Source organism: Lepisosteus platostomus, chromosome 7 (assembly GCF_059453375.1).
Source record: "Lepisosteus platostomus isolate fLepPlt1 chromosome 7, fLepPlt1.hap1, whole genome shotgun sequence".
In the NCBI taxonomy this organism is placed as follows: domain Eukaryota; kingdom Metazoa; phylum Chordata; class Actinopteri; order Semionotiformes; family Lepisosteidae; genus Lepisosteus; species Lepisosteus platostomus.
In genome coordinates, this window is record NC_142617.1 from 46,211,448 (window position 1) to 46,238,728 (window position 27,281).

General features: G+C 38.9%; 1 protein-coding gene across 1 annotated transcript in view; it reads right to left on the bottom strand.

The window, feature by feature from the left end:
• adamtsl3 (ADAMTS like 3) overlaps positions 1-22,323 on the bottom strand; it is a 164,192-nt gene extending 141,869 nt beyond the window's left edge. Inside the window, exons 1-2 of the mRNA XM_088640746.1 lie at positions 21,992-22,323; positions 19,825-19,942 (exon numbers count right to left, since the gene is read on the bottom strand). Coding sequence (XP_088496872.1) covers positions 19,825-19,926 — 102 coding nt within the window. The 5' untranslated portion in view covers positions 19,927-19,942; positions 21,992-22,323. The remainder of the gene's footprint in view (positions 1-19,824; positions 19,943-21,991) is intronic.
• Positions 22,324-27,281: the final 4,958 nt, after the last annotated feature.

A 27,281-nucleotide genomic window follows, 5' to 3' on the forward strand; every position in this document is an offset into this window, starting at 1 on the left:
CAGTTAGCCAATTTGGGCAAAACTACTGAAGCCTATTAGCACCACAAAAAAGTAAAAAAAAATTTTTTCCATTTCAATGAGATAATTTTGCATTTAAACTAAATACTTTATGTGTTTAAGTGAGATACCATTGAGTTAAAACAGGATAATTACTTTGTGAACAATATTTCCTAATATAATCATATTTTCAATATATATGTAATAATGCTATCCCATCCTACTGTAAGTAGCATTGTCTTTAACAACAGAAGAATATCACACTGCTCTTTGTGAAAATGAATTAATCTAAAGGAGCACATATAATGTCTTTTGTATGCATAAAGTGAAACACCCTGTCATTGAGCATTCCTGGGTTAAACATTTGTCTTTTACCAGTTCTGTGAGAAACAGAAATTACACAGCAGAAACATACTGTACATAGGTTTTTGCCTAACTGTTAAATATTGAACAAAATACATTTTTGATTACTTGACTTAGAACGTATCCCTACTGTTGGTTTACTGTTACTGTTATTGTTAGTCGATCATTGGATCTTAAAGTATAAAAACCTTGAAAGTTTTTAGACAATGCTTACATCAAATACATTTGAATTTGCAATTACACTGCAGCATACAGGAAATGGGTCATTTGAAGGGAGAAGAAACAGACAGTATTTCTGTGTCGGTTTGCACAAACATGAATGTAAAGAGATATGTGAATGCCAAACAAAAGAAAAACAATTCTAGGACAGCACAGAAGCCATAGCCAAGAGAGTAATACATTTATTACAGTCCTGTTGTGGGTGATGCCTTAGCAAGACTACCTTGTTTATTGTATTATTAAATCTTAATCTAAGTCCTAATAATACAGAAAATAAAATCCTTAAATGATGCAACATTCAATATGAGGAAGTTATGTGGACCTTTCAAATCAGTAACTGGTGGCACCACCTTGAACAGCAATGACAGCAACTAAATGTTTCCCGTAACTGCTGGTCAGTGTCTCATATCGGTTTTGAGGAATTTTGGCCCTTTCCTACTTACAGAACTCCTACAACATTTGAAGGATGCCTTGCATGGGGAGCTCTCTTCAGGTCTTACCACAACATTTTGATGGGGTTTAGGTCCGGACTTGATTAGGATGACTAGGCCAATGTGAAACGGAGATGTTCTTCTTCTGAAGTCCTACTTTTGTAGAGCTGCTTGTAAAGTATGTTTAGGCTGATTGTCTTGATGCAAGACCCACTTTCATTTCAGTTTCAGGTCATGGATGGATGGCCTGACATTCTCTTCTAGAATCTTCTGAAACAATACAGAACTCATGGTTGTGTCAATGATGGCACACTGTCCCAGTCCTGAGGCAGCAAAGCAGCCCAGACCATCACACTCCACCATGCTTGATGAATGGGATGAGGTTCTTCAGTTTGCAGGCTGTGCTTGCTGTACTTTGAAATAGGCCAAACAGTTCTACCTTTGACTCATCCAGAGAACTTTGTTATAGAAGCTTTGGGAACATCTGTGAGCTCTATACAGTATACAAGCATTAGGCAGGTAGCAATGTTAGTTCTGCAGAGTAGGGGTTTTCTCCTTGCTATCTGTAACACCATTCTTTTTCCATTGTTTTTTGATGTTGAGTCATGAACAGTCATATTAGCCAAGTCAAGAGTTGCCTGCAGTTCCTGGGATGTTACTCTGATGTTTTCTGTAACTTCTTTTATAATTTAATGGTATGTTATTTCAGAGATTTTGGTAGGTTGATCGCTCCTAGGAAAAGTGACTATGGTGTTGAGCTTTATTCATTTGTAGACTATCTGGTTAAGAAACTATATGTTCTGAGGTCCTCAGAGATTTCCTTAGATCATGGCAGGACTTTTTTCCACATATTTATATGGTGAAGACCAAACATGTTTTGTTTTCCAAACTAAGTCCACAAGATCTACCTGATTATTTAAACAACTGATTCTAATAATTGCCTTATGAAACCTGGGGTTCACTAACGTTTTCACATCTCCTGTACCTTTATTACTCATTGTTTAATTCCTACAACGTTGTTTTGTTTCAAGAGACATTGAATTGGTTACTAAAATCCCTATTGGATATTTACATAAAGACTAGATTCAAGAAAGCTATTATGGTAAAACTATGAAATTTCCATATTTATCTTTGGGATACAAAAACACACAAACTTTTTCTTGGCACTGTATCTAGTTGCAATTTTTTTGACTGCTTGTTTATTTATGAGGCTATGGAAAATATTATGAAATAACTGTTCCTGATCTCAGCTTACATTTATATATTTATATATACTGTCAACACATACAAGTAGAAAAAAACTAGAGAATAAATAGAGGGTTGGTTCACCTCCAGTAGCAATTGGAGTTATAATGGTTTTGGTTCTGCTAGATATTCATGGGTCAATAAAGACACAACATCCTGGCTGTGGAGCCTTCTTCGGGTGTGAAGAAGACACCTGAAGAAGGCCCCACAGCCGAAACATTGTGTCTCTTTTCTTTTCATCATGGAATAAACCTTTACTTGTTCCTTTGCAGCTTACAAATGCTAACACAGCTCTCTACTTGAATGTCATAAGTAATGCCACCTGCAGTCTGTCCCTTATGTTCAGTAGCTTCTTGAAGCCAGAATTACACTTCCTGCTTGTATTTTTTCACCCACCAACCACTCCTTGTTCACCCTTGAGACTAAATGGGACTGAATCAAAATAAAAAAGTCACTTCTGTTGTTGCCTTTGATGATACACAAGGATCACATGCTTTAACAAATATGCATATTGTTTGTTAATTAACATCAGCTTTCCTGTCCGTAGCACAGATTTCTATTTTTTTACTTTTTGTCAGGAATCATGGGCTATACCGCACATTATCATGAAACTTCACTGACAACTGACAGAAGAGATCCAAATGATCTGTAACATTGACTTACAGTAAAAACAAATTCCAATTAACTGCACAGCTCTATACCAACATTCTGTTAGAATCAGGGTTTAGTGAAAAAACATTGTGGCTTTGCTTGGGTATAAATGATATCAATGTTTAATCTGTGCTGTCTTCTTATAGACATGTTATTTCATGGGCCATCTCAGCTATTCAATTTTAGCTATTCTAAAGTCTGGCCCGAAGACAGAATTTAAGTGCCCCATTTTACCTGCTTCTTTGAACTAAAGATGTCTGTTGCTGTCCTGTTTGAACACGTGTGCACAGATACACTAAAATCTGATTTTACTTACAGTATAACACGTAACTCACATCATTAACAGTTTTAGAAGATTAATCAGCGACGCCAAAGCATGGATGAAAGCTGACCCAGTGAACACACTTTAAAATTCCTCTCATATTTTCTACAAAGCCTTATGGATAAAACTTTGATGTTCATTAACTGAAACAATACCCATAAGGATGGACATTTATCTTCATTGTTATTCTGCCTGTAATGTTTTGTTTTTTTCTACGAAAGGCTTTCCAAGTCAGCAACAATCAAGATGAATGTCAAAGTGTCTGCCAGTACTCTATCAGTCATTATCCTATAGACCTCAAGAAGTAAGCACAGATATGTGCATTGCCCAAGCAAGAAAGATGGATTTTTGGTTATTTTATACATACAAAGTGCTTATTGTATTTCAGAAGATCAGCAGGTAATGAGTCAGACTGGGGTAACATCCAGCACACAGTCAGTGAGTTAATAGCTGCAGGCAAGATCCAAGCACTTAGAACATAGAATGCTTCACCTTTTACTTTTAAATAAAGGATTATTCCACATACACAAAAAAATAATATTAAGCACATTTTCTAACATTGGAATAATACCACAGAGTGGAGCACTCCTTTATTACAGTATGTACACTGGATGGAGTGCTTCGAAAGAACTGAAAAACAGATGTTGGCAGTATGATTGGCAGTCTATTTTCCTCCATCACAGAATTAATGCTTTTAAATATATATACATGACTTTGAAAGACATCCTAAAAGTTATAACAAATGGTTTGATTATAAAGTTTTTTAGTTGTTCATTGTGACCCCTGATATTCCTGTACAGTATGTAGAGCATCAAAAGAAATGTATCGCTCCATTATGTATGTTTTTAGAAAATAAAGTATACACTGTAGATATTTTAGATACTGAATTAATTTTTGGGGTGGTATGTTGCTACAGTTGTTAGCATTGCTGCCTCAGAGTGCTGGGGACCTGGGGTCAATTCCTGGGGTGCTATCTGCATTGAGTTTGTACTGAATATTATCCCTGTGTTTGTGTGAGATTCCTCAAGGTGCTTTGGTTTCCTCACACTGTCCAAAGACATACTGGTACAGTAGGCTACTTGGCTTCTTGCAAAAATTGGACCAGGTAAGAGAGTGTTTGTGTTTGCCTGTGTTTGTGTTTGTGTTTGTATGTGACCTACAATGGACTGGCATCCCATACAGGGTATAGTATATCCTGCCAGGTTAGGCTTCAGCTCCCCCTTGACCCTGTACTGGATAAAGCGCTTAGGAAAATGGATGGATGGAGTTTGTTTTTCTTTCCCTCATGCCTGATGGATACAAAGTTACTGTATGATATACTAAATCTCTTTCCATTCACTTACACTTAATCAGTATAATCTGTCTAAAAACCTGTGAAAGCACTCAGGGCATATTTGACAGGGCGCTATACAAATATAAGACTGAATGGAATCTAGGGTTTAGAGACAAACAGACATGCACATGCTTGTCCAGGCTCTATTAGAGGATTGGGAGAGAATCACACATCTAAAACCTGGTGAAAAGCATAGGCTAAAGATGTATACCTTTTTATTGCTGGTATCCTCACTCTATTGGCCTGTGACTTTCACAGTAGACACTCTCTTAATCAACAATGCTAATCACCATATTCCATTTATGTATATCATATACTGTATATTCAGTGCTCCTGGGACAAAAAAGATTTTGACCTTTTCTGGTATATTAACCTTATGTATTGACCTTATGTATTTGTTGCAGTTGTAAGCAACAGGTGTCTTTTTATGCTCAGTATACAGTGTCTGAAAAGTATTCACCCCCTCTCAATGATATCCCATTTTGGTGAATTTCTTTGACAGTCAAAACAGATTCACTCCTGTACTAAAAACAATGCCCAGCAGTGAAGCGTTCCAAAGATATTTCATTCAAATATACATGTGATGTACAGACTTTACTCAAACAAAGCCTCTGAATGAAAAACTGCTTGCTGTACTGTACGTTCACTAAAATATATTACCATTAAACACTAGCAGACATTTATTGGCCATTTCTAGTCTTACATGCTTAGTGCTATTGCCCTAAATTCCCAGCTTAGTCTAACAGCTTATCTACGGTCTATTTCCTATTGCAGGTGCTCAGGTTTGGTGGGTTCTAAATCAAAGGCAGGTATCAACCATCCATCAGGAGCAACAAAGGCAGAGAGCAGCCCCTGACCTTATATAACTGATCTATCTTCCAGACGGACAGTTTCCCTCACATCACTATTTCTGGACTCTCATTTACCCTAAACAAGTCCCATCTGCCTGGGAAAACCCCTGACCTCTTAATTCACACAGGATCCCCACAAGCACAAAGGCCATTTACCAGGGGCAAAGTTGCTGATGTCTTTCGTACTTCTTTCCCGAAACAAAATAACGTAAGTATCCCTCAGGTGATGACATAAGAAGAGCGGAAATAGTTTAGAGCACTCTCCTCACCCCACCCCCACCCGGTTTCTGACATGTGTCTCATCGCACTCTGCCCCTTCGTTTCTCTTCGCAGAAGTCCAAACAGCAATCCCTGAAAGAACTAGAGACCGCAAACATTTTAACAACAAAATCAACTCCACATGTGTGAGCAAAACAATGTCTGACAGATCAAAGTGGAAAACCTATCAATATCTCATTTGGAACAAAAAATGACATCTCTTTGGGATGTGCTGTCCTTTCACTTAAACTATGTTTTGGCTATTCATCTTGGCCAGGTGGATCTCCTACATGTTGCGCTTCACTATGTTTTTCATACAGCAGCATTTGTCATGTGCACAAAATGAAATATGAATGCATGTCTGTTATATGTACAACTGGTTTGTTGGTACGAGTTTTAATGTTTTACTTCTCTAGTTTTTGAAAATATTCTTAAGAATAAGAAATTAAACAGTAGTCTTTACTGCTTGAGAGATAACATTATCTGTGACCCACATGGAAAAATAAAACCTAAAACCTGTGACTCTTCCACGGCAACTTTTTGTGAACTCCCAGAAGGGGCTGAGTGATTTGTCAGGTGAGAGCACTGTCCCACATCTGGTCACCCCTCCCCACCCCCCATTCTGCTGTGGAATCAATGGTCATCTGCAAGACCAGCATGATGCTCAGTAACTGTGTTTAGAAACCTTTCAAGTACTAGTGATGACTGTGTACCTTAGTGTTCCAGTAAGCATATTTGGTATAGTACTGTATATGACACCTTTAAATCTCTTAAAGGGACAAAGATGACTACTGGGAAATCGGACCTACAACAGATAACAGGAATGTGACACAATAAAAAAATAAGAATAAATTTGGTAGTTTCTCACCAAAAGTATGGCTCAACTGAAATCTTTGCCAGAACAAGAAAAGACATGCACCACATAACAAACAAGGGGCTCGTGTTTTTGCTGCCCAGCTCTAGAGTTTCATAAGTCTTTTTATTCTAAAGCTTAAAACCTAAAGCAGGTGTTTGAGGGACAGGTTTAAGTGGGGAGATGTGTTGACACATGGGCTACAAAAGAACAGGTAGAAGTTAATTCCACACCGAGAAGTAGAAAAAAAACAACATTTTGACTGTTGAATCTTCTTCAGGCATCAATCGGATTTTGCCTCATCAAAGGTTACCTGCAAAGTGACCTTAAATGCCTTCCACTAAAGCTTTTTTACAGATTTCTACACCATTCCTTCTCCTCCTCCCTGGGCACTTTGATCTTTTCTCTTATTAATCCCTCATTTTTCTTCATTATGATAATTTACAATAATTTGCTACAAGACCAGACTTTTAAATACCTCCCACTCCTCTCCCACCTGAAGAAAAATCCTTGACAGCTGACATACAGTATGATGTTTTTCCTTTCCTTCTACTTTTTAGCTTTTGAGGGACAGGCTGCATCTTGCTCACTATTTTAGAACCACTCAACTCCTTTTCAATCATTTCCCACAAAAGATCTTTTAAAAATTATTTCATGGTAATATCAATTGTGCTCAAGCTCTTCACTCTTCAATTTCAAGCAAACTGTCCTAAAACAGCCTGGTACACAAGCTCTTTCATCACTGCTAAATTGCATCATCTTTCCTCACGGCTTCACAGGCTTCATAAAGACAAAAATGAAAACAGAGGCACCTGGAGCAAAGTGTCAAGGAAAGTGGCCAGGCTGTGCTGCTGTGTGTACAGTATGAATGTTCACACACACTCAGGAGCATACCAACACAGCTTGCTTCCTGAAACAATTACAGGCACTTCACAATAAGTACTGTTTGACAAGAGATAAAACTCTCAGAGGGTCTCCACCTAAGAGGAGGCACAAGTGTGCCTGATGGCATGCACACTGAGAGAGGAATTCACACATTTCTGGAAACCTGGCACTGGAAAGCGCAGATTCCAGAATTAGCGTGGGTTGTTTGGCTTTGGAAAACGTGGAATTCAGTGATCTTCAATGAGGTACAGTACACATAAAATGTACACAAAATCTTTTTTATTGTTATGAATTTATCTACAGTACAAAGCAGAATGCTCTGCATTATACTAACTTTGCATTCTCTTCAGAAAAGAAATGGAAAATGAACTCAACATTGAATCTCAGTATTTGACAACACCAAACAAGATCCGAACCTAAAAATTCATTTTCTGATCACTGATCATTCTCCGTAACTGCAGCTTTTTAGACAATTTTACAGGTGGCAGCAGATTCGATGTCAAAGAAAATAACTTTTAGCAAATCTTGAAAGTAACAGGCTCACTGTGGTACAATGAGGCTGAATATGACTGTATGGTGACAGCTGGTCACTTAAGCCAGCTGTAGAAAAATAACAGGTTGGAAGATTAACAAATGGTGTTGGGGGGGCTGCTGGGGGGAAGGTTGATGGGGTCGTTGTGCAGAACTTTTATGAAGCCTATGGAAAAACCAGCACACAGCTGCTAGAAATTTACAGTTCTGAGTTTAATGGTCCTTTCATCCTCCATAATTTAAGACGTCAATATGACCCAAAATAAATGGAGAAAAAAAAGAAAAAAAGATAGAGATATACTGTTTTTTAATATTCTATTATTTTTGGCTACAAATTTTTTGAAATATAGTGCTTGAAGGAAACCTGGAACACTATTCAAGTGCAGGAACTTTTAATGCACAGACAAGGCCTTATCCTTCCTCATGGAAGAACAGTTCTGTTTCTCTGGATCAACAGCAGTGTGCTGCTTTCTGAGACCAGCCACAGCAGCACATGTGAAAGGACCTGCTTAAAAATTGTGTATGTTAAGCAATCACTTTAAGAGTTTTTAGCATATGGGATGCACCTTCTACAATCAGTAATAGACAAAGTTCAAGTCAACAGATGTGCCAAATGATTTCAAGTGTTTGTGTGCTGGGCAGTCATGGCCTGTTAATCCTGATACAGCACACTGGAAATCGGTCATTCATCAGAGAGCACTTGAAAACGAGCATTCAAATAATAAATAAAATATTGTGCTTGTGCATTTAGATTACAAAAGAATATTTTTAAAAACAGAATGCCAAATATTATCTGCAATTCATGTAAACTCCCAATGGCATTCCAAAATGACAATTTACAAAATATGTTTATGCAAATTAAACTTAAAAGATTTACATTTTTTTAAAGCAACAAAATAAGTTAAATGTATGATTTTATGGAAAAGTAATCGGGAAATGTTATGTGTGAATGCAAACTTGAAAGGTGTCTACCACATTTTCCAGACAGTTGAAGTTTAGGAGGTATTTTCCATGCTTATACCCTGTCTCTCTTTTTCGCTCTTTCTCTCAATTTCTTTTCCCCTCTCCCTCTCTTGATCTCCTATCCCTCTCCCTCATTCGATCTATGTTTTTGCTCTCTCCCTCTCTATGTCTTTTTCTCTCTGGCTCTCACAGTGTCCGTGCCCACAGACAGGATTTCACCCTGCCCCTGTCATTGACAGGGGTTTAATCAGGGGCATTTGTGTCCACTGGCAGCTCACCGAGATCACACTGATCTGAACTGAGCATCTGTCAGTACCAGTTAGGCCACAGGGTTTGAACAACTCAATGGCCTTCTCTCGCTCAGAGGAAGAAAGCAGTATAAAAAGTTTAAATGACACTGAAATTATGGCATTTTAACATTTTGCAGGCTTTGATTTTCTGGACTGAAAAGATACAATATGTATTTTATAAAATATTAACAGGAGCAAAATGGCAGCTGGATTGTACAACAAGCACACCATGTCCTGCAATATTTACTGCAGGCTTTTATATGGATATTTTAATTTTGTATGTGAACACCCAACTGAGTTGCATACAATGTACAATCATTCTGTTCATATACAGAGAGCCAAGGCATTTTTGTGAGTGATTTTGAAATGTGTAAACTATGTCATTATCAAACTGAGTGCATCTATATCTCTGCATCAGGCTCAGCATCATTTCCTGTTAAGGATGAAATGAATGGACAAAAAATCTGTGTGGTTTAATAGCTCAGATTAACATGCGGTGACTATATATCCTTTCCTTGAAACAACACTGGCACTTATCTATTCCTGCAGAGTGAACTGCAAAAAACATTACCAAAAAAGCTGTTCTGTCCTCTGTTGTAAGACGCGAGGCATCTCAAAGTTATCCATTTATTAAACATGAGAAGCCTACTGTATGTCACTGCAAGCATGTAATACTGACTCCATCACTCACAAACTCCTCTCCCCGTGGCAACCAGTGGAAACATAACTTGAATACACTGCCATACTAATCCGGCAACTGCAGAAACCCCCAAATCACTGAAAACATACTGTAACATCTTCAGACAACAAAACTGCACTTAATTATGAATCCAATCAAACAACCAAAATGTTAAATACACTGCTGGTTCCTAAGGCTTTGCTAACTGTGCCACAAAAATAGTTCTTAACAAATCAGACAGGTGCACTCTGCTTTACAGAACACCCTCAAGAAACTCCTGACACCCCTGACTTCAATATAGTACTGAATATTAACTTTTGCCCTTTCCACCACACATGCCCTATGGCTTTATCTACCATGTAGAATTAATCAAATTTATTTCATTCTTTGCTTTTAAGCAAATTGTAGACACTACATTTGAAAAAGCAATTTACAGAGATCCCCACAGGGACAACCTTGTGAAAGTTCATATACTTCTTTATTATCTAAAAAAAAAAAATACTGTTTTTCCTTTAGGCTCCCCATCGGATTTCGCAGCCTGTGCACCAAAAGAAAAGGCCATGTTTTTAAAAAACAGAGGCATCAGATGGAAAGAAAAATAAATCACCTATTGGAAAAGACATAACTGACCAGAGTCACTCTTTATCTGTTCACAATATGAATGACAGGATTAACAACACTTAGGAAATAACTTGAACTAAGAACACAGTCAGTTCAGTCTCCCATGATTCCTGCACACTGCACAGGGAGATCACTTCAAGACTTCAGCTATTAGAGTCTACAGCTATTACTAGAGCAGCCCTTCCTGCCCAAGTACATGGCATACTTAAAGATTGACAAGGGTCAAGGACTGAGCTCCATTCCATTGACCTCTATAGATCACCAGTGAGTTCTGATAAGATACCTCTGGAATAGAGGACATAGATGAATACGTGTAATTCCACAACATCCCCCACCTCTTGCAATTGCTGTTTTGTCAGGACCATGAGTTGAAATTTCTGCAACAAATATACATCAGTGCATTTTAAGAATTGATTTCAACACTTTTTAGCCCCTCGCTTCTATGGAATACAGTGCACAGTGAATTCTCTGCAAATGTCCATGTCTCTATAGTATTGCACGTTGTGAAAAACCCAGTTTCCATGTTTACACCTCACAGCTTGCAGTATACGATGAATGCCCACACTGTAAAGACCCATGAAAGAGCTTTTCACTGAACTTTTGACCGGGACGTTACCTTCAGTCCAGCTGAAGTTGAAGGAGCTGTTTCAGAGCTGTGGTTTATTACTAAGATGAGGGAACATCTCTTTGGGACAGTTTTCAAGGAGGGAAAACTGTTTTAGGAAACAGATCAGGATGATACAGGATCCACCTGCTGACTTCTGCTGAACCTCAAGGCCCAGGCTGGGAATGATTTTTCAGAATAACAGCAGCAGGAGAAGTGAGGGTTAATGATGCCACACTCTAATACTGAGCTGCTAAAAACACAGCCTCGCACATACCTGCTGTCTTACCATCCCTTGTAAGGGTGTCTTGTTAAAATTATTTTCAGATACAATATAACCTCCTTCTGTTGCAATTAAATCACATCGGTCCATATGTCAACTGCAAAATCTCAAACCCTGCTGTCTTCTTCTTGCTTCTACCTGGGGAACAGCAGACTAACAAGTGGGCTCCAATTTGCACTCGGTGGGTGGATCAAAGTGTTGATTTAATTCAGGTTTTCTTATAAATAAACAGCTGCAACCATAATTCTACCACCAACATACCAAATGGTTAAAAAGTCCACTTACTTACGTATGATTTAGAATTTCTAACAGTTAAGTTATCTATTAGCTGAAGTATTGAAAAAATCCTGATATAAAAAAAAACAGTTATTTGTATATGCCAGCTGTTATACCCATGTTTCCTGTTCCAGGTTCCGTTTCAAGATTGGATTATCGCTCTCTGTGAGACAACGCTGGAGCTGTGACTCGTGACACCCTGCACAGTCTTTTACTACAAAATAAAGTAAAACTTTCAAAAGCACTATGACATAAAAAAAAACTTTTACTGCTCCAGCAGCAGCATCGAGCTGAAAATGGTCAAATAAATATGACCTTTGGGTGACCTGTAGACCACGTCCAGTATGTTTCTGTTCTGTCCATGTCATTCCAGCACAGAGCTGTGTAGGAAAGCGACTCCTTTTGATTTGAGCCAGACAAGAGCTGCACTGTGAAGCAGAGCATTGCTGCAGAAGGCAGAAATTAAACTGCACTGAACTGTACATCTCTGCTCTCTGAGCCAAGGAGAGAAGAATAGAGTCTCAAAGCAAGAAACGCTGGCTCTCATGATCTATGCCATGTGTGTTTCATTAAGACCTATTTTGAAATTATTTTGCTGCACTCAAGAGTTTTTCATTCTAAAAAAACATATTTATGTGCTACATTGATTTAGGGCTTTATCTGTAAAATTGCAATTACAAGCAGCTGCAATTGGTGCTCCTAAAGGGAATATAAATCAATGAGCCAGGACCCTGCAGCAGTCAAGAGACATACAGGTTAACAAGCTAATAGTAAAGGTAAAAAAAATTAATAAAACTACATATGGAAGTTTTCCCCTTTGCAAAAAAAAGCTATGAAATATGAGTTTTAATAATAATCTGCATAAATACTTACAGTAGTATAAGACTTTGCAAGAATGAAATAATACAGAAAGTCATACAGTAATCAATTCACTCAATAAACATCTCCATTATGTTGTTCATGACTGCACAGATATCCTTTTTCCAATGTATGAAGAAAATTCTATCTTCATTAAAGAGTAATCTTTAAATTCCTAAGTAAAGCTTTAAATTTCGAATAGAACAATAAGGCTTATAAAACCCAGTGCTTTGACTGGCGTATGAAATCTGGAACTGGTGCAAATACTATCAGCTCTGAAGATCTCATACTTTTCAAATTTATGAAATGTTCTTTGGATTTGAGCCACATCTTGGCACAGCTTGTATTATGAGTTAATTTCACATTTTGAAATCATAGATCTGTACTGCCTATCCAGGGCTAGGGGCCCAAAGAACAGTGAAAAGACTTTATTATAACACTCGCAAGGAAAATAGCTCTCTTCAAAGCTCTCTTCAGAGCTATGCTGTACAAGGCTAATGACACTCTGAGCAACAGACTGTTTTCACCATATTGCTTTTTACAGAAATGAATGTAGAAAATGAAGAGGACTTCACAAAAAATGTGAGATTTTGTGTACTATGTACTATGTTTTATCTCCTTTGTGAATCCTGACTCAATTTTGGAAAAAAACAATGTTCGCTTTCTGGCTTCAACCTCTGGCTTGAAGCCCCCCCGGTGAAATAAAGTGTATACATCAGCTCTCGACACACAGCGTACTCATTCACAGAAACCATTCCCACTCTGTGGCTCCCCTTCTCCTGACATCGCAGCCTGGAGCAGGACGCTGTGCTCCTGTGCCAGCTGTTCAAACACACTGGGGTAGTGCACCTCGCCTGCTTCCCGTAGTTAAACAACAGTGATGAGTAAGCGTACACTCACCTCTCAGCCCTCCACACCCCAGTCCTCCATGTGATAGGAGTCACCAAGCTGAGATCTGCATTCCTGTCAAGGAGCTTTTAATTCCTGAGACCTGTAATAATGTTTTATAGGACTGAAATGTTAAAGTACGTGTACTGGTGTTTTTGCAGATGTTGAAAAGAAAAAGAAACCTCAGGAACACCTCACAGAGGGTGATTACACATATACCTAGAAAAGAATCCATCCATCCATTTCATTTTCTCATTTGCTTATACAATGCAGGGTCATTGGGGAGCTGGAGCTTAACCAGGCAAGCAACAGGCTAGAGTCAGGATACACCCTGGACAGGAAGCCAGTCCATCATGGGGCACAAACAGATCCACCACACAATTTGGCCTGAAGCCACTTAACCTACCAGTATGGTTTTGGACTGTGGGAGGAAACCAGAGTACCTGGAGGAAACCCACACAAAACATAGAGGCGAACATAAAACTCCACACAGATAGCAGGTCTGGAATTGAAGCCAGGTCCCAAGAGCTAGGAGGCAGCAATGCTTACCACTGCTGTGCCACCCTAGATGAGTGTCTTAGGAATCTATTTAGTTCTATTTTATTCTGCTTGAACAGGTCACAAACACTGCCTAGTTGCACAATACTAGATGCACTATACTCCATATAAGAAATATGATACTGCCCTGCACCAAACCAGAAGCCCTAAGAACATGATTTGTTAACTTTCTGTTTAAAGAAATTCTCCATCTCTGGGTTTTCAGATGAAAATTGTAGATCCTCCATTTGGGTGTTCTGAAGCACTGATGACTTGGTCTGATATATTTCTGCCCTTTGAGGAACTGCAGAATACGGTACCAGATTGATGTTCAGTAATGATTGCTTGTGACTCAAGGAAGCTGCTAAAATGGTTCAGAAATTAAAGCAAGAAAGAGACCCTATCATACTGACTTTCCTACACTAAATGCAACAGGACGAAAACTAGCTCGAACAGATCTAAGCATCTTAAACACAGAGCTGCTTAGATTTCCTAATGGGGTTTACCTGTTCACACAGTGGATTGAGCCTTTTCCATTGTTTAGACAGATGGGACAGAAAGGAGCTGGCAGGCCTGAACACTGCCTTCAGTTTGTCAGATTCCCACTATAACTTACAGGCAAGTGATTCCCATCCTTATTCAAAACTTACCACCGCTAAAACCGTCAGCGAAGTCTTGGGTGAGAGCTATCCCTTAAACCCACAGGCACAAAACTTGTATGACCACTCAAAAAACACCTAACAATAAAGGGCAACCAAGCATTAACTTAATCCAACATCTGCTTGTCATAATCCATGCACTAAGTCAACCGTAAAATTGCTGCTGCAACAGCTTAACAGCCACCAAGTTCGCCATGAGCACATTGACTTTACTGTGAACTTTCCAAGATATTAGTGTTTTAATTTGTTTTTAAGTTTGAAGTGTATGGGAAATATTTTTCTCCTTGCATGCATTTCTCAAAGATACTTTAGCAAAAAAAAAAATTAATATGTTGCACATTTGTGTATGTACTGTATAGCTGAAAAGAAGCTACAAAAAAAGGAATATCTAGAACAAAACATCCACTCTCACTCTCACAGCCCACGGAGTCCTTTAACACATGGCCAGCAGTGAGTCATTCCACGGGACTTGCTGGGTCTCAAGCGTCTGTCAGCAGAACAAGTGAGAATTTTAAACTCTGCTGAAGGTCTGAGGGATTCTTAAGGCCTGAAAGACTCATGCAGTGCAATGCTGTCTCCCACCCACTCTTGCCTAAAGCAAAGCGAATGCAGAAGTATTCTCGCTGTAATGAACACGCCCGGAGTTACTGATTTAGCAATCGAGAGGATATAATAATAACCAGTCATTCAGCAGGCTCTTATCTAAGGCGTATTATAAAAATGAAAGGGTGAACTTAACATCAGTAGCTGCTATGGGAAAGTCAGTGACTGCTGTGACACCGTGCCTGAATGACAAAACACAAGCAGGTCCAGTAACTTGCACTGGGTGACACACAGAGAATCTGGGACTGAGACAGAGCTTTAAAAACTTGACAAAGATCTCTCTGCCTTACCTACTGAACCTCCCAGCTTCCATGAGGACCATATAGAAACTTTGTCAGCATCTGACCCTAAAACCTGTTGAAGTATTTATCCTACATATAAAAAGACACCATGGGAAACTGGTTTGCTCATTTTGTCTTAGTTCTGTTCCAGTGGTAGTCCATTAAATTTAGTATCAGCAAAAAATGTGGGCTGATTATCGGAACAACATATAAAGATATTGTAATAACATGAATGCCAAATGTAACAAAGAAAGAAGTTTGCGAAAAAACATTAAACATCACATTTTATTAAATCTGAGAAGAGTGGATTAGAAGAGATGCAGGTGCATGGGCCTTGCTGTTAAAAAAAGTTGTGTTTCTTTTTGTAGAGGAATTAAACAATATTTTTCTACAAAAAAATGTAATCTAAGCTATTCAAAGCCAATTAATTTTCAAAAGTCATTCAATATTGGGTCACAGGTTAAGCAGCTGTTTCAGTCCAAAAACACTTGTTTCGTAATTTTAACAGCTTCCCATGGGTTGCAGTACTCTAGGGGCAGGGGGGTGCGCTTTGGTGTGATTGCGTGACAGTGCAATCAAATTTGTTTTACCAAGGGTGGGCTTTCTGCACAGCTGATAAATGTTCAGGAAAAGTGAAGAGCTGCGGGCGGAACAAATGGGAGAAGTCAATCGGGTTTACGAGACAAAACGGAGAGGCTAAAGCAAAACAGGAAGAAAGTGAACTGTCTTTTAAAATCACACAAACAAGACCAAACTGCAGACTGGTGCAGGTCATTGCTTAGGTAACCAGCAGGACAGCAGACCCTGGGAAATGCTACTGATAACATCTGTGTTTTACACTGTGCGTTAATGACAAAAAAGCCAGGAAAGAAAGCTGTAAGCAGCAGACCTCTGTACGAGTCATAAACCCCCCCTAGTATCTCCCTAAAAAACACCAGAGTAACCAGGCGGCAGTCTTGCCTTCGCCTTGAAGCCCAGTAGAAACAGCTCTGTGACAAAGATCAGTGGGCTAAGGCAGATATAGATGTGAATGCTACCAGCTTTCTTAGAGTTGTCATTTCTACATGTTTTACTATAAAAACTGAAACATAATCACTAGAAAAAAAGGAGTCCCCTTTTCAATTAATGTGTAACCTCATTTTCTTCGGTGAGTGGAGTCAGACAGATAATCATTTTAAAAACCTAAGAACTGCTTAGTATTTAGTAACTAACTATTAAACTAAATACTAAATACTAAACTAAGATGAATTAAATAACTACTGTATATTAAGCCTTCCATCTGTCATTCATATATTATTATTGTAAAAAACAAGATGTTGCATTGCAGAATATGCTATACAAAGGCATGTCATTTGTTGCTTGTTTCTGTGCAGTAAGTAAGAGCTGAAACTGACAGTCAGTCCAGTGTTAACCGTCATTGGGGACTGCAAATAACACACAGCTTATTTTTGTCAGTTCTTCCATTGGGAGTCACGGTGACCTCTATATTTAACTGCTGTACAGCTTCAAAGCCTCATATCTTAAAAAAAACAGGTGACATTGAACTAACCCTCACCAGGCCCGTGAGATTTACGTGATCAGTCAAGATTTACACTTACAACAAACACCAACCAATGAAGAGACGTCCCAGACTTGAGGCACATTCAATCTAATTTACATCTGTATCTGAGCTGCTATTGATATGAACAACATTAGAACTACCTCGGAGAACAGGCTGGCTCCTAGACCCTTGTCTGCAGATTCATTCTGTTACAAATTAGCTGTGCAATGTTGACTCAAAGACCATTTTCATCATGTCACGGCTTCTCCATTAAACTTAATGAAATAAAAAGAACAAGTCCTATCTTTAAAAAAATAGTGCAGCAATATTTAAAGATTAAAAAGTATCTGTCTCTTGTTCTCTTTTGCTCGGTAACTCTGACAATACTGCTTGAAAGGTTAAAAATTGACCTTCGTATGGAAAATCAAAAGCTGCTGAAAGGACACAGGATACTCTGGACATTTCTGAGACATTACTGTAAAATGCTGAGACTTTCTTCTTTTTGTCCAAAATGCATTTAAACATAATTATTAGACTGAGGGCAACATTTCCACTATAGAAAACATTAAAAAGTGTATTATTCATAAGGTTTAGTTGAGACATATTCATGTTATTTGAGAGAGCTTCATTTTCATTTCATGAAATGTACAGTTGCAGCTGTTTGTCAGTTATGAGAGAGGTAATCATCATATACAGTACCCATACGTCACACTTGTCATATGGGTACCTGTACCAGGAAGCCAAAGATCTGGATAAATTCACCTGACCGTGCTGTGCTAATCTGTTTTTATCTAGTGTCCAATGGTGAAGAACAGGACCTCTTTACTTTGAACTAACACAGAGCAGCTGTAGCCATGGCACATTCCAACAATAAAAATTCCCCAACTCCCAAAACATAGGACACATTAAACTACATGTAAATACAGTCAAAACCAATATCTTGACATTTTATATGTTTTCTACACAGATGGGAAAAATACCTTTTAATGAAAATGTGTCCATTTTTAAATATACACCCAAACCTTGCCTTTAGCTCATTCATTTTAATTAGTTCCTGTTTAACAACCTGACTGCAAAATGAATAGCAAGACAAAAAAATGCCGAAGAAAGGCCAACATTTGTACAAGCAAACTCTATAAGACTGTAAAAAGGGTGACACCACGCTAAGCTTGGAGTAATACCCCACCAGTGTGCCTCATACTGAGTCTAGTGTCCTCACAGCACTTGAGGACAGACAGACTTGTCTGCGACAAAACACTTACTGTATGTGAGAAAAAACACACAAAGTACTTGGAGGGGCTCCTTCTATATCGGTCCTACTTTCACATATGCTTAGCACACAGTTAAGAAACGATTAAGTGCTAATAATCTATGAATACCCTTCATGCTATGTACAACAGACAAACCAAAGAAACACAGATTTAGGAAGCCAAGCTTTTTGAGAGGCAGCATTTCGTGCGAGTATGGGAATGCCTGCAGTTCACACTCTGTCAACATTTCAGCCATTTAACTAAACATCTGCGTGTTTAAAGAAACGGTATTGGAAACAACATCTTGTGTTGAGCATATCTATCTCTTCTCTTCTCGCTTAACATCTGCCTGTAAAAATAACCCATAATGGCAGTGTTTACATAATGCATTGTTCATCTGCCTTTCAAAAAAAATCTTTAAGCATTTGACAGATTTTACTGTTAGACACTTTGTTTCATCAGGCTTCACTTGCACTTTATGGAAAAGAATTCTTATTTCTGCCAACAGGCCTTTGTACCCAGTGTTTGTGACTACAGCGAGTTACATCTGATATCATCCACAGGATTTATTGGTTGAAACCCATTTAAAAAAACGACACAAGGGAAACATGCCTACAACCAACCCCTCTTCTCTGGCTGGAATTCCAAACAACCACATTTTCCAGAGCTTATTTTGCAAAAAGGTGTTAAATATTACAACCAGATTTACGCAAATTGAATTTACAAAGCTAATACCAGTAAAAATTAAAATTCCCACAAGGAACACTGTTTTTGTTCTGGGAACTTTCCATCATTCCAGTGGTAAAGCTTATAACTTTAAAACCTTCACAAAGTAACAAGCTCAAGGATGAGACACAATTTATAGAACAAAAACCACAATCCAGAAAATATCATTTAACATGGTTTATTTCAGCCTTTCTGCTTCTTAAGACGAGGATGGTCTGCATTCGAACTTTATCGGGTTCTTCTCTAGTGCATTATCAAAGTATACTATGCTATATTGAACAAGAACTTTGCACTGAACCCTGGTAGCCCAGTGGCATGTGAGCTATGCAAAAATCCAATTAGAGGAGACTTTTAAGTACAGAGCAGTAAAGGGGATTAAATATCAAATGTTGATTCCCCTTGTTTTGAAGGGAATTAACATTTAGACTGACAAGCAGACAAATTCACACTGCAATCCTAAACGCTGAGAGTATTAAATTACAGAAGCTCCTCTCCCTGGCCCCTTCTAAATAAGATTAAGCATCATAATCATTTATTTTCCTCTGCTTTAGCTGGAGATGCTTTCTTATCAATTCAGACCAGGCACATCAAGCTGTAGCACAGGTGAAGAGAGGTAGTTCTTCACGTGACCGGCGCACCAGGTGGGGTAGGGAGCCCCCACCCACAGCGACAATAACAAAATGCGACTAAATAAATATTTCTTTCATATCTGACTTACAGAAATTATTACAGGGACATCGGGTTTTTCATGGGCTGAACTACTACGCAAGCTGTGCGCACAGCATACGCTGAAGAAGGAGAAGGTATTTGACAAATATTTCTCATACCTGGGCGCCACAGCAGATCAGGAAGACAGCTATGCTTATCCTCCACGTGAGCAGATCCAGTTCCCTCTCGGCCGCGCTGTCCAGATCGGAATGCTTAGCCATGGTACTTTGATTCCGCCTGTGTCAAAGAGAGATTGTTTCAGTATAAACAAGCTGAAGCACACGCCGCCAGTCCCTTCTTGAATTAAGAAAACTGTGTGAAGACATGAAACTGTTTTTGGAATCGGTGCAAATAAAACAAAAAAAGGTTTTTGCTGGCCAGCGATTCCGACTCTTAGCGCACGCCACGAGCACACCACAGAGATCAGGTAGTTTCAATGTGAAAAATAGTTTTTTTGGACTTGTAAAGTAGCCATCCAAACTTATTGAGTCATTCAAATCCCCTTCTAGTAGAAATGTGATCTGGCTAGTGCTAGTGGTTTCTTCTCGCCTTTTTAAAAAAATATATCATTTTTGTCTTTCTGTGAGTCAGGCTTCAGGGGATTACATTAAAGTTCAATTTCATTCCGTCACGTATAGGTGGTTATATATATATATTTTTTTACCTTTTTAATGTTTTTTGAAAGTCCACTGTATGTCTCACTGTATGCTCATTAGCCCAGGGCGCTACAGGTCAAACACACCGAGGAGGACCGAAAAGGTCATTTGTATGACAGATATAAACCCGAGGTAACCTGAATTCTCATTCTCATTCTTCAGCTCACTATTAATAAAACTGGAACGAACCACTGTCATCATTATGTTAATGATCTATATACATTTCTAACATTTCTAATAGCCTCAATTATTCAGATCAGATTTGGATTATGGTAAAATTTTCACTGGGGTGCTGTTTTTAGTTTTATGGGAGGGAACAGAAGAAAAGGCCCTTAAAAAAGCTGAATTTGGATCTCTGGTTCTGATTACATCACCGATCATTTGTATTTGGAACAACGTGTTATCACAGTTACAGAATGCAATAGAGTCTGAACGTATGTGTGATCTAATTAACATGAGCCGTACGAAATATTTTAAAATGACATTAAGAGCCCCGTTCTCAGTGATTGCACCATGAGACACTTGGCATACATTATTGCACGGGTGATTATTAACCACGCCGTTCCTATTCTGATTAATTATTGGCTGGTACCTTTATTCTCTTCTGTTCTTATCACTTTTTACACTTACTACTGTTTAGAAAATAATCCAATAGTATTAGATCTCAGGTACAAATACTGAATTACACGGTGCATTATGAAATGGCTATGAAGTAAACAGCGTCTGAAAGTCTCTCAGTACAGGTTGATAAACACTTAACAAGGCAGTGCAGCCGGATTGTTTATAATTGACAGATGTCCTAGTCATTAAGCAGCCTGAATCTCAATTACCCAGCGAGTATTATAGATATTAACCCAACACGAGCAGTATGGAAATATTTTCGAATTAAATTCCATACTAATGATATGTTTGAATAGAAAGATCATACGCTCAATCTGAACTTTTTTACCATTGAGAATAAATGACATTTCCTGATTGGTAGCCGCGCCAGGAAAGAGATGCCGCTAAGTGCAATTTAAGGAAGAACTGCTTGGGCTCCATCACACATTTCCGACTGTTCCGAGGTACCGCAGTACGGACTACAAATTCAGTAGAAGAAACTTCACAAAACAGAACAGACCAACGGTTGGCAGAATGTTTACTTGGAGTTTGTTCAAGCAATTCCATTGTAACGCAAATAAAAACAAGCAGGTATATACTGTATATACACTTCTTTTATACATCTTCACAAGTTTCGGAGGGAAACGCTGCTACGCAGACAGTACACCTGTTTTGCAAAGTTTAAAGAAGTGACAGATAGGCATCACAGACGTGGTTGGTGATTATTGCGCACTTGCTCATTCTTCAGTAAAGACCCCACTTTTCTGACGTACTATGTCCCGAATACTGCCCCGAAGCTCTCAAGGAGACTGATGCTTAACAGCTTTTTAGCAATAAAAGCACTGCAAGTCAAGGAGTTCAAAACGGAGCTTCGTTTAAAATACTTCAATTTACTCCCGCAGCCCCACCAACACGCTGACCAGCGCCAGTGCGTCCCAGTAAAGCAATAGGAAGTTGGCAGCTATATCCAACTACTAAGTTATCCGCTGTAGAATGAAATACACACACGTGTTAAAAGTCTGTTTCTTACCTTAACTTGAAAACGTCACGAAGAGTCCCGCATTTTCTCTGTAATCCTCAGAGAAAGACAAATATCATCAGCAATAAACATGCGTGTCCACTCCAGTCGTCACTGGTATCTGGAGTTGCAACGGGGAGGAGAGAAAGCAGATCGTGTTGACCTAAGTATTTATTTCATTGAACGCCTCATAGGAAATAAAGTTTTAGTTTCTCTGGTATTCAAACAGCCGTGACTTTCGCTCCCCCAGCTCAGCGCGTCTAGGCTTGAAGCAGGATTTAAGCTAATGAAGTGGTAGGTACTGTAGCTGCAGCAGTTTGCCTTCTAGCTCCGCCAGGCGTCCTAGACGGCGCTGAAGTTTAGACAATTTTAAAGCGCTTAAGGAGAGTGTGGGTTGATTCGCCTGCCAAGTGCGAAATTTGATCAGAAAGCATTGTGCCTGTTCTACCTCTATTTTCCTCAATATCAGGTTGATATAATAACTTGTCTTAATTGACAAAATGATTTCATGCATTTAAAGCGGTCGGTTTCTTATAATGTGGTTAGAATACTCTATATACCTAATCTATATTATAATATAATTTGCATTTACAGTATATCTTTAGCACAGTGCGTATACGGTAGAAATGCCTAACCCATTGGGGGTAAAACGTGGTTTTACTGTTTTAGACATTTTACATAAAGATATGCACACATCCCTATTTAGCGGTTACATCGGTCTTTTATATGTATTTTCATTTACTACAGAACAAGTTTAAAAAAGTAATAATGACATGGCCTTAGAGCAACAAGGCAATGATTTTCAAACTACGTGAAAGGATCGGTATGTAAGGGATGTAAAGTCTGCGCATTTCCAAAATACTTTTCCAAAACCTAGATCTTTTTTGCTTCCATATAGTATTGTTTGAAAATAAATACGCAGAGTGGATCATTTCAGCAATATAGTAACTCGAACAAGGATTACGAAGCCCACGAGAACCCTAAAGAAAATGTAGCTAACATTTAAAACACTTGAATGATGAGTAACGATCAGGATACTTCAGATAGATTGCTGAGGTAAAGAGTACATTGTTGCAAAAATAAGAACAGTATATGACTTTCTTTACACACACGTTAGTTTTTTTATTTTTAAAGTTAACATTTTTCCACTATTGACGTTAGTTTTGTGAAATTATTTTTTAATTTGGTGCCATGTGTAGTTATGCGGTATATAACTATGTGGCTAATGTGAATGTTTCTTGAACGCCAGACACTCTTTGCTGTAGCGAAAATAAATTGGAGACCGTTAAAACACCATTAGCAACATTTTATTTCATATTCCTTTTTCTGAACAACACTATCATTTTAAGGCATCTGTGAGAGGAGCGATAAGTGACCAACTTTCGCCTTAGAAGTTGTAAAATAAACAATGTTTCTGTTATAGAATAGGTACCCGTAACCAGGCGAGTGAAAATTAATTTTCTAAGACCTGTTGACATAATGTTGCGGTTTCGGTCAAAATCTGTCAATAAGTTCCTCAGGAAAAATCAGATGAAAGCAACAACATCCACAAAAGCTCCTGAAAGGGCACAGTTTGCCACTTCATTATCAGGTGAAGAGTAAAATCTGGCAGTGAAAGGGGAACCATTTGAGTTTAATTAACTATGGCACTGCACTCTCTCAGCCACCAGTGTGCTCAGTTCATTAGTGTCTTCACCAGAACTCAGCACTTGTGAGATGGGAAGGCACTACTCTGATTCGATCACTAAATTGTCTGGACTTCACAATGCTTTTCTCCCTCGGGAGGGGGGGGTTAGCACTCCGATTTGTCCCATGCAATGGTTCTGAAGCAACCGCTCCAGATCAATGCTATTGTAGAGGTCATTTAAATGATACATAGCAGATCATTTTTACCATAGCCATTCTGTAAAGGGTTCTACACAGTACAAGAAATTCAGACATTAAAAAAAAAGATAATGATGCACATAATGTAAAACCAAAGAAAACCCGCATTGATTGGACAAACCTGCCTGCCTGCTTAAGAAAAGCTTCAAAAGAGACTTGATGTGGCAATAAAGAACTAACTTGAAAAATTTCATTTTTGAAAACATTTATCCAGGAATGTCCAGTAAGAACAAAGGCCCATTTGCACAAATAACTTGGTGCAATTCAAGTGAAATATCACACTAAAGAATACAACAACTGCATCACAGCTAGGATTTGAATCCAGACCACTCTGCTCTGGAGCTCAGAGTCCTTACCACTGCTCCCTTCAATGAGTCAAAGCACAGCTACCTAAGTTAAGTGATTTCAAAGCATCAGTGTCCCAGAGTGAATTTTCATGTATACTATACTCTATATTATAACTCTCTCTTTAGTAGAAATGGTAGTTTTAGCTGTGGGCAGGTTTCCTCAGTCCTTGATTTGTGCGATGCCTCTTTGCCCAGAAGCCAAAACAAGTCACAGGACTGCTACTGCTGCAGCTGCAGAAGCCTACAGATGTGCATCGCAACCGCTGTCCCACATTAGGAAGCAGATACCAAAATAGGTTACAGAGAGAAATTGTGTTTTTCTCATCTCGCTTTTCTCTTATCATCACAAAAAAGCCGGAATTTTTAAACTACAGTCACCGTGGGACTGTAAGGCAAGAATCTTCTGCATAAAAAAAACAAATCTGTGTGACCGTGTGTTTTGTCTTTAGTAAAGAATCCTCATATAACAAACTCCCCAGCCAGCTGTTTTGAATGTTTCAAGTAATTATCTTTCATTAAAAGAAAAATACCAATCTAAAAACGTATATTTTTAAAAGAAAAGCAACAGAAGAGCATCAACTTATAACTTGTGCTTTTCAAGTATATTAGTTGGGTAACTTCTAGATCGAATCAAAGTTAATTATTAAATTAAATCTGAAAAAACAAGCACCTTGTTTTACACTTCATAATATACAGCTTTAATGAACTTCACTTTTAATGTTTAATCCTTCATTAAAATAAATTTTACATACAGCATATCAGCTACAACACTATGTTTACTCAGTCTGATTTCAAAGGGCCACTTATGTAAAAAATACTCCAGTTGTCATTGGGTGTTGTACCAACCACATACTATAGTAAACTTCATGCCCAAGGTAAACTCAATCCACATCTATACTATTGTAGGAGTGTTTATAGGAAAGTCATTTATTCCCAGTGCAGTTATTCTTTTAAATCCTAATGTTCACAGCATTACATTGACAGCATATCTATGTATGTAGCTCACTCTTGAATGTTATGTTTTTGTACTGTATTGTATGGTTTTGTTATTTATACTATATTGATTGTTTACAGTACTGGATCTGTAGAATCCACTGAATGTTTTGTGTACTATGTATAAACAGCTTTCATTGTTGTCTCTGTCAGGCCAAAGGAAAATTGCTACTGTACTGTATCTGGATAATGGAGTACATTCTTATTCAGACTCTTAACTAGAGCATCAGTATTGTCTTTTAATAAAAACAAGTATTTCTTGAAATTGTATTTCACTTTTTATCCTAAAGTACTGTATCCCAAATCGCTTTAGAAATAGGGGTGAGACGTTCCAGCCATTATGCAGAATGAAGCAGTGAGAAACTGCTTCACCAGTTGAATTAAAGGGGAGCTTCAGGTAGAACAAAATCTTTACAAGTCAGACAGGAAATTCTAGTCCGGAGATAAGAGTGCCACCTACTGGTCCACCAACACATCTTACCACTGTGACCTGTTTTTCCTTAGACCTCTCCCATCCCAGTACTGAGCAGGCCCAAGCCTCCTGAGCTACTGAAACCTGACAAGATGACACCACTACTGTCAAAATATTCCTTTGCTGGCCTGCTACAAATATCACATGGAAAAATGCCAATAAAGTGACATTCAGAAATAATTGCTTCTTTATTCCATGCTTTCACCATCAGCATTATTACTTAAATATATTGACCATAAATCAAGCCAGTGAAACATTTATTGGACAGTTAAGCTAAAGAAAACAAAAAAAAACACTAAGAGCCATTCCCATTTTTATAAATGAATGTTATGTCTCTGGTCACATTAACTGAATTTAAAGAATGAAACTTTTCTGCTTAAGACATTCTGCGCAGAACATATGCTGCTCTATTGTAGGCCTTCAAGAACGTAATAACCTGTGTGTTGTGTATTGAAAAGCTGGCTCTGAAATACGTTTTTTAGAAAAGTCTAAAAAAGAAATGCAGCGTACACAAATGGTTACTAGACATACAGTATGATAAATGAGACAGCAAAGAAATGCTGTCGGGAAAGGCAGTTTGAAATCCTAGGGAATGCGCGCCCCCTGGTGGAGACACACGTGCTGCAGTTATCTTTCTCAAGTTGAATTTAGCTGAAGTACCCTGCGTTACGACACTATACTGTCGTGGGCGCCGTCTTTCGGATGAGATGTTAAACCGAGGTCCTAACTCTCAGTGGTCATTAAAGATCCCAAGGTAATTCTCGAGAAGAGTAGGGAGTTATCCCGGCTTCTGGGCCAAATTTCCCCCCTCGGCCTTTACCGTGGCCTCCAAATCGTCCCCATGTCTGATTGGCTTGCACTGGCCCTGTGATGGACTGGCGCCCCGCCCAGGGTGTGCCCTGCCTTGTGGCCGTTGCTTGCCGGGTAGGCTCCGGCTTCCCGCAACACTGTAAGCTACAGTATAAAGCGGTTTGGTAAATGACGTGACATGACCCTGCGTTACTTGGGGAAGAAAACTAACCAACCATCTTGGTTCCATGTGCCAAATTTGGTGACATTTTGTGACATAGCAAAGTTAAAACCTTAAACGAAGTACCTCAAAAGCACAAGCTATGTGAATTTGTGTTTTATTATTACTTACTGTATAAGAATGGATTTATAAACATTATTCATGGACAAATGACTGCATAAATACATACAGTATTTGCTTTATGCTATATAATATTGTAACGCAACGGGGGCTCAGGCGGGCGCCCTTGCCGCATCTGGTCGGCCCCATCCCGACTGGAGGCTCGAACCCGGGACTTCCGCGTCTCTCTGCAGCGACCTAGCCCCGTGAGCCAAAGAGAGATCTCTCCACAGCCCAGTAGCTGTGGTCCTGCTATCACAGGGAAGGGCGGTGACGTCACCCGCTCTGGTACGCCGGCTCTTACACAGCGCCTGTCGGCCGTAAGCGTTACACTCTCCCCCGCTTAAATCGCCGTCCCCGGCGAAGGGCTATCCCACCCCGCTTCTGACACCAATGTAACGCAACGGGGCTCAGGCGGGCGCCCTTGCCGCATCTGGTCGGCCCGTGCACCCTCCGGGGCTCGAACCCGGGACTTCC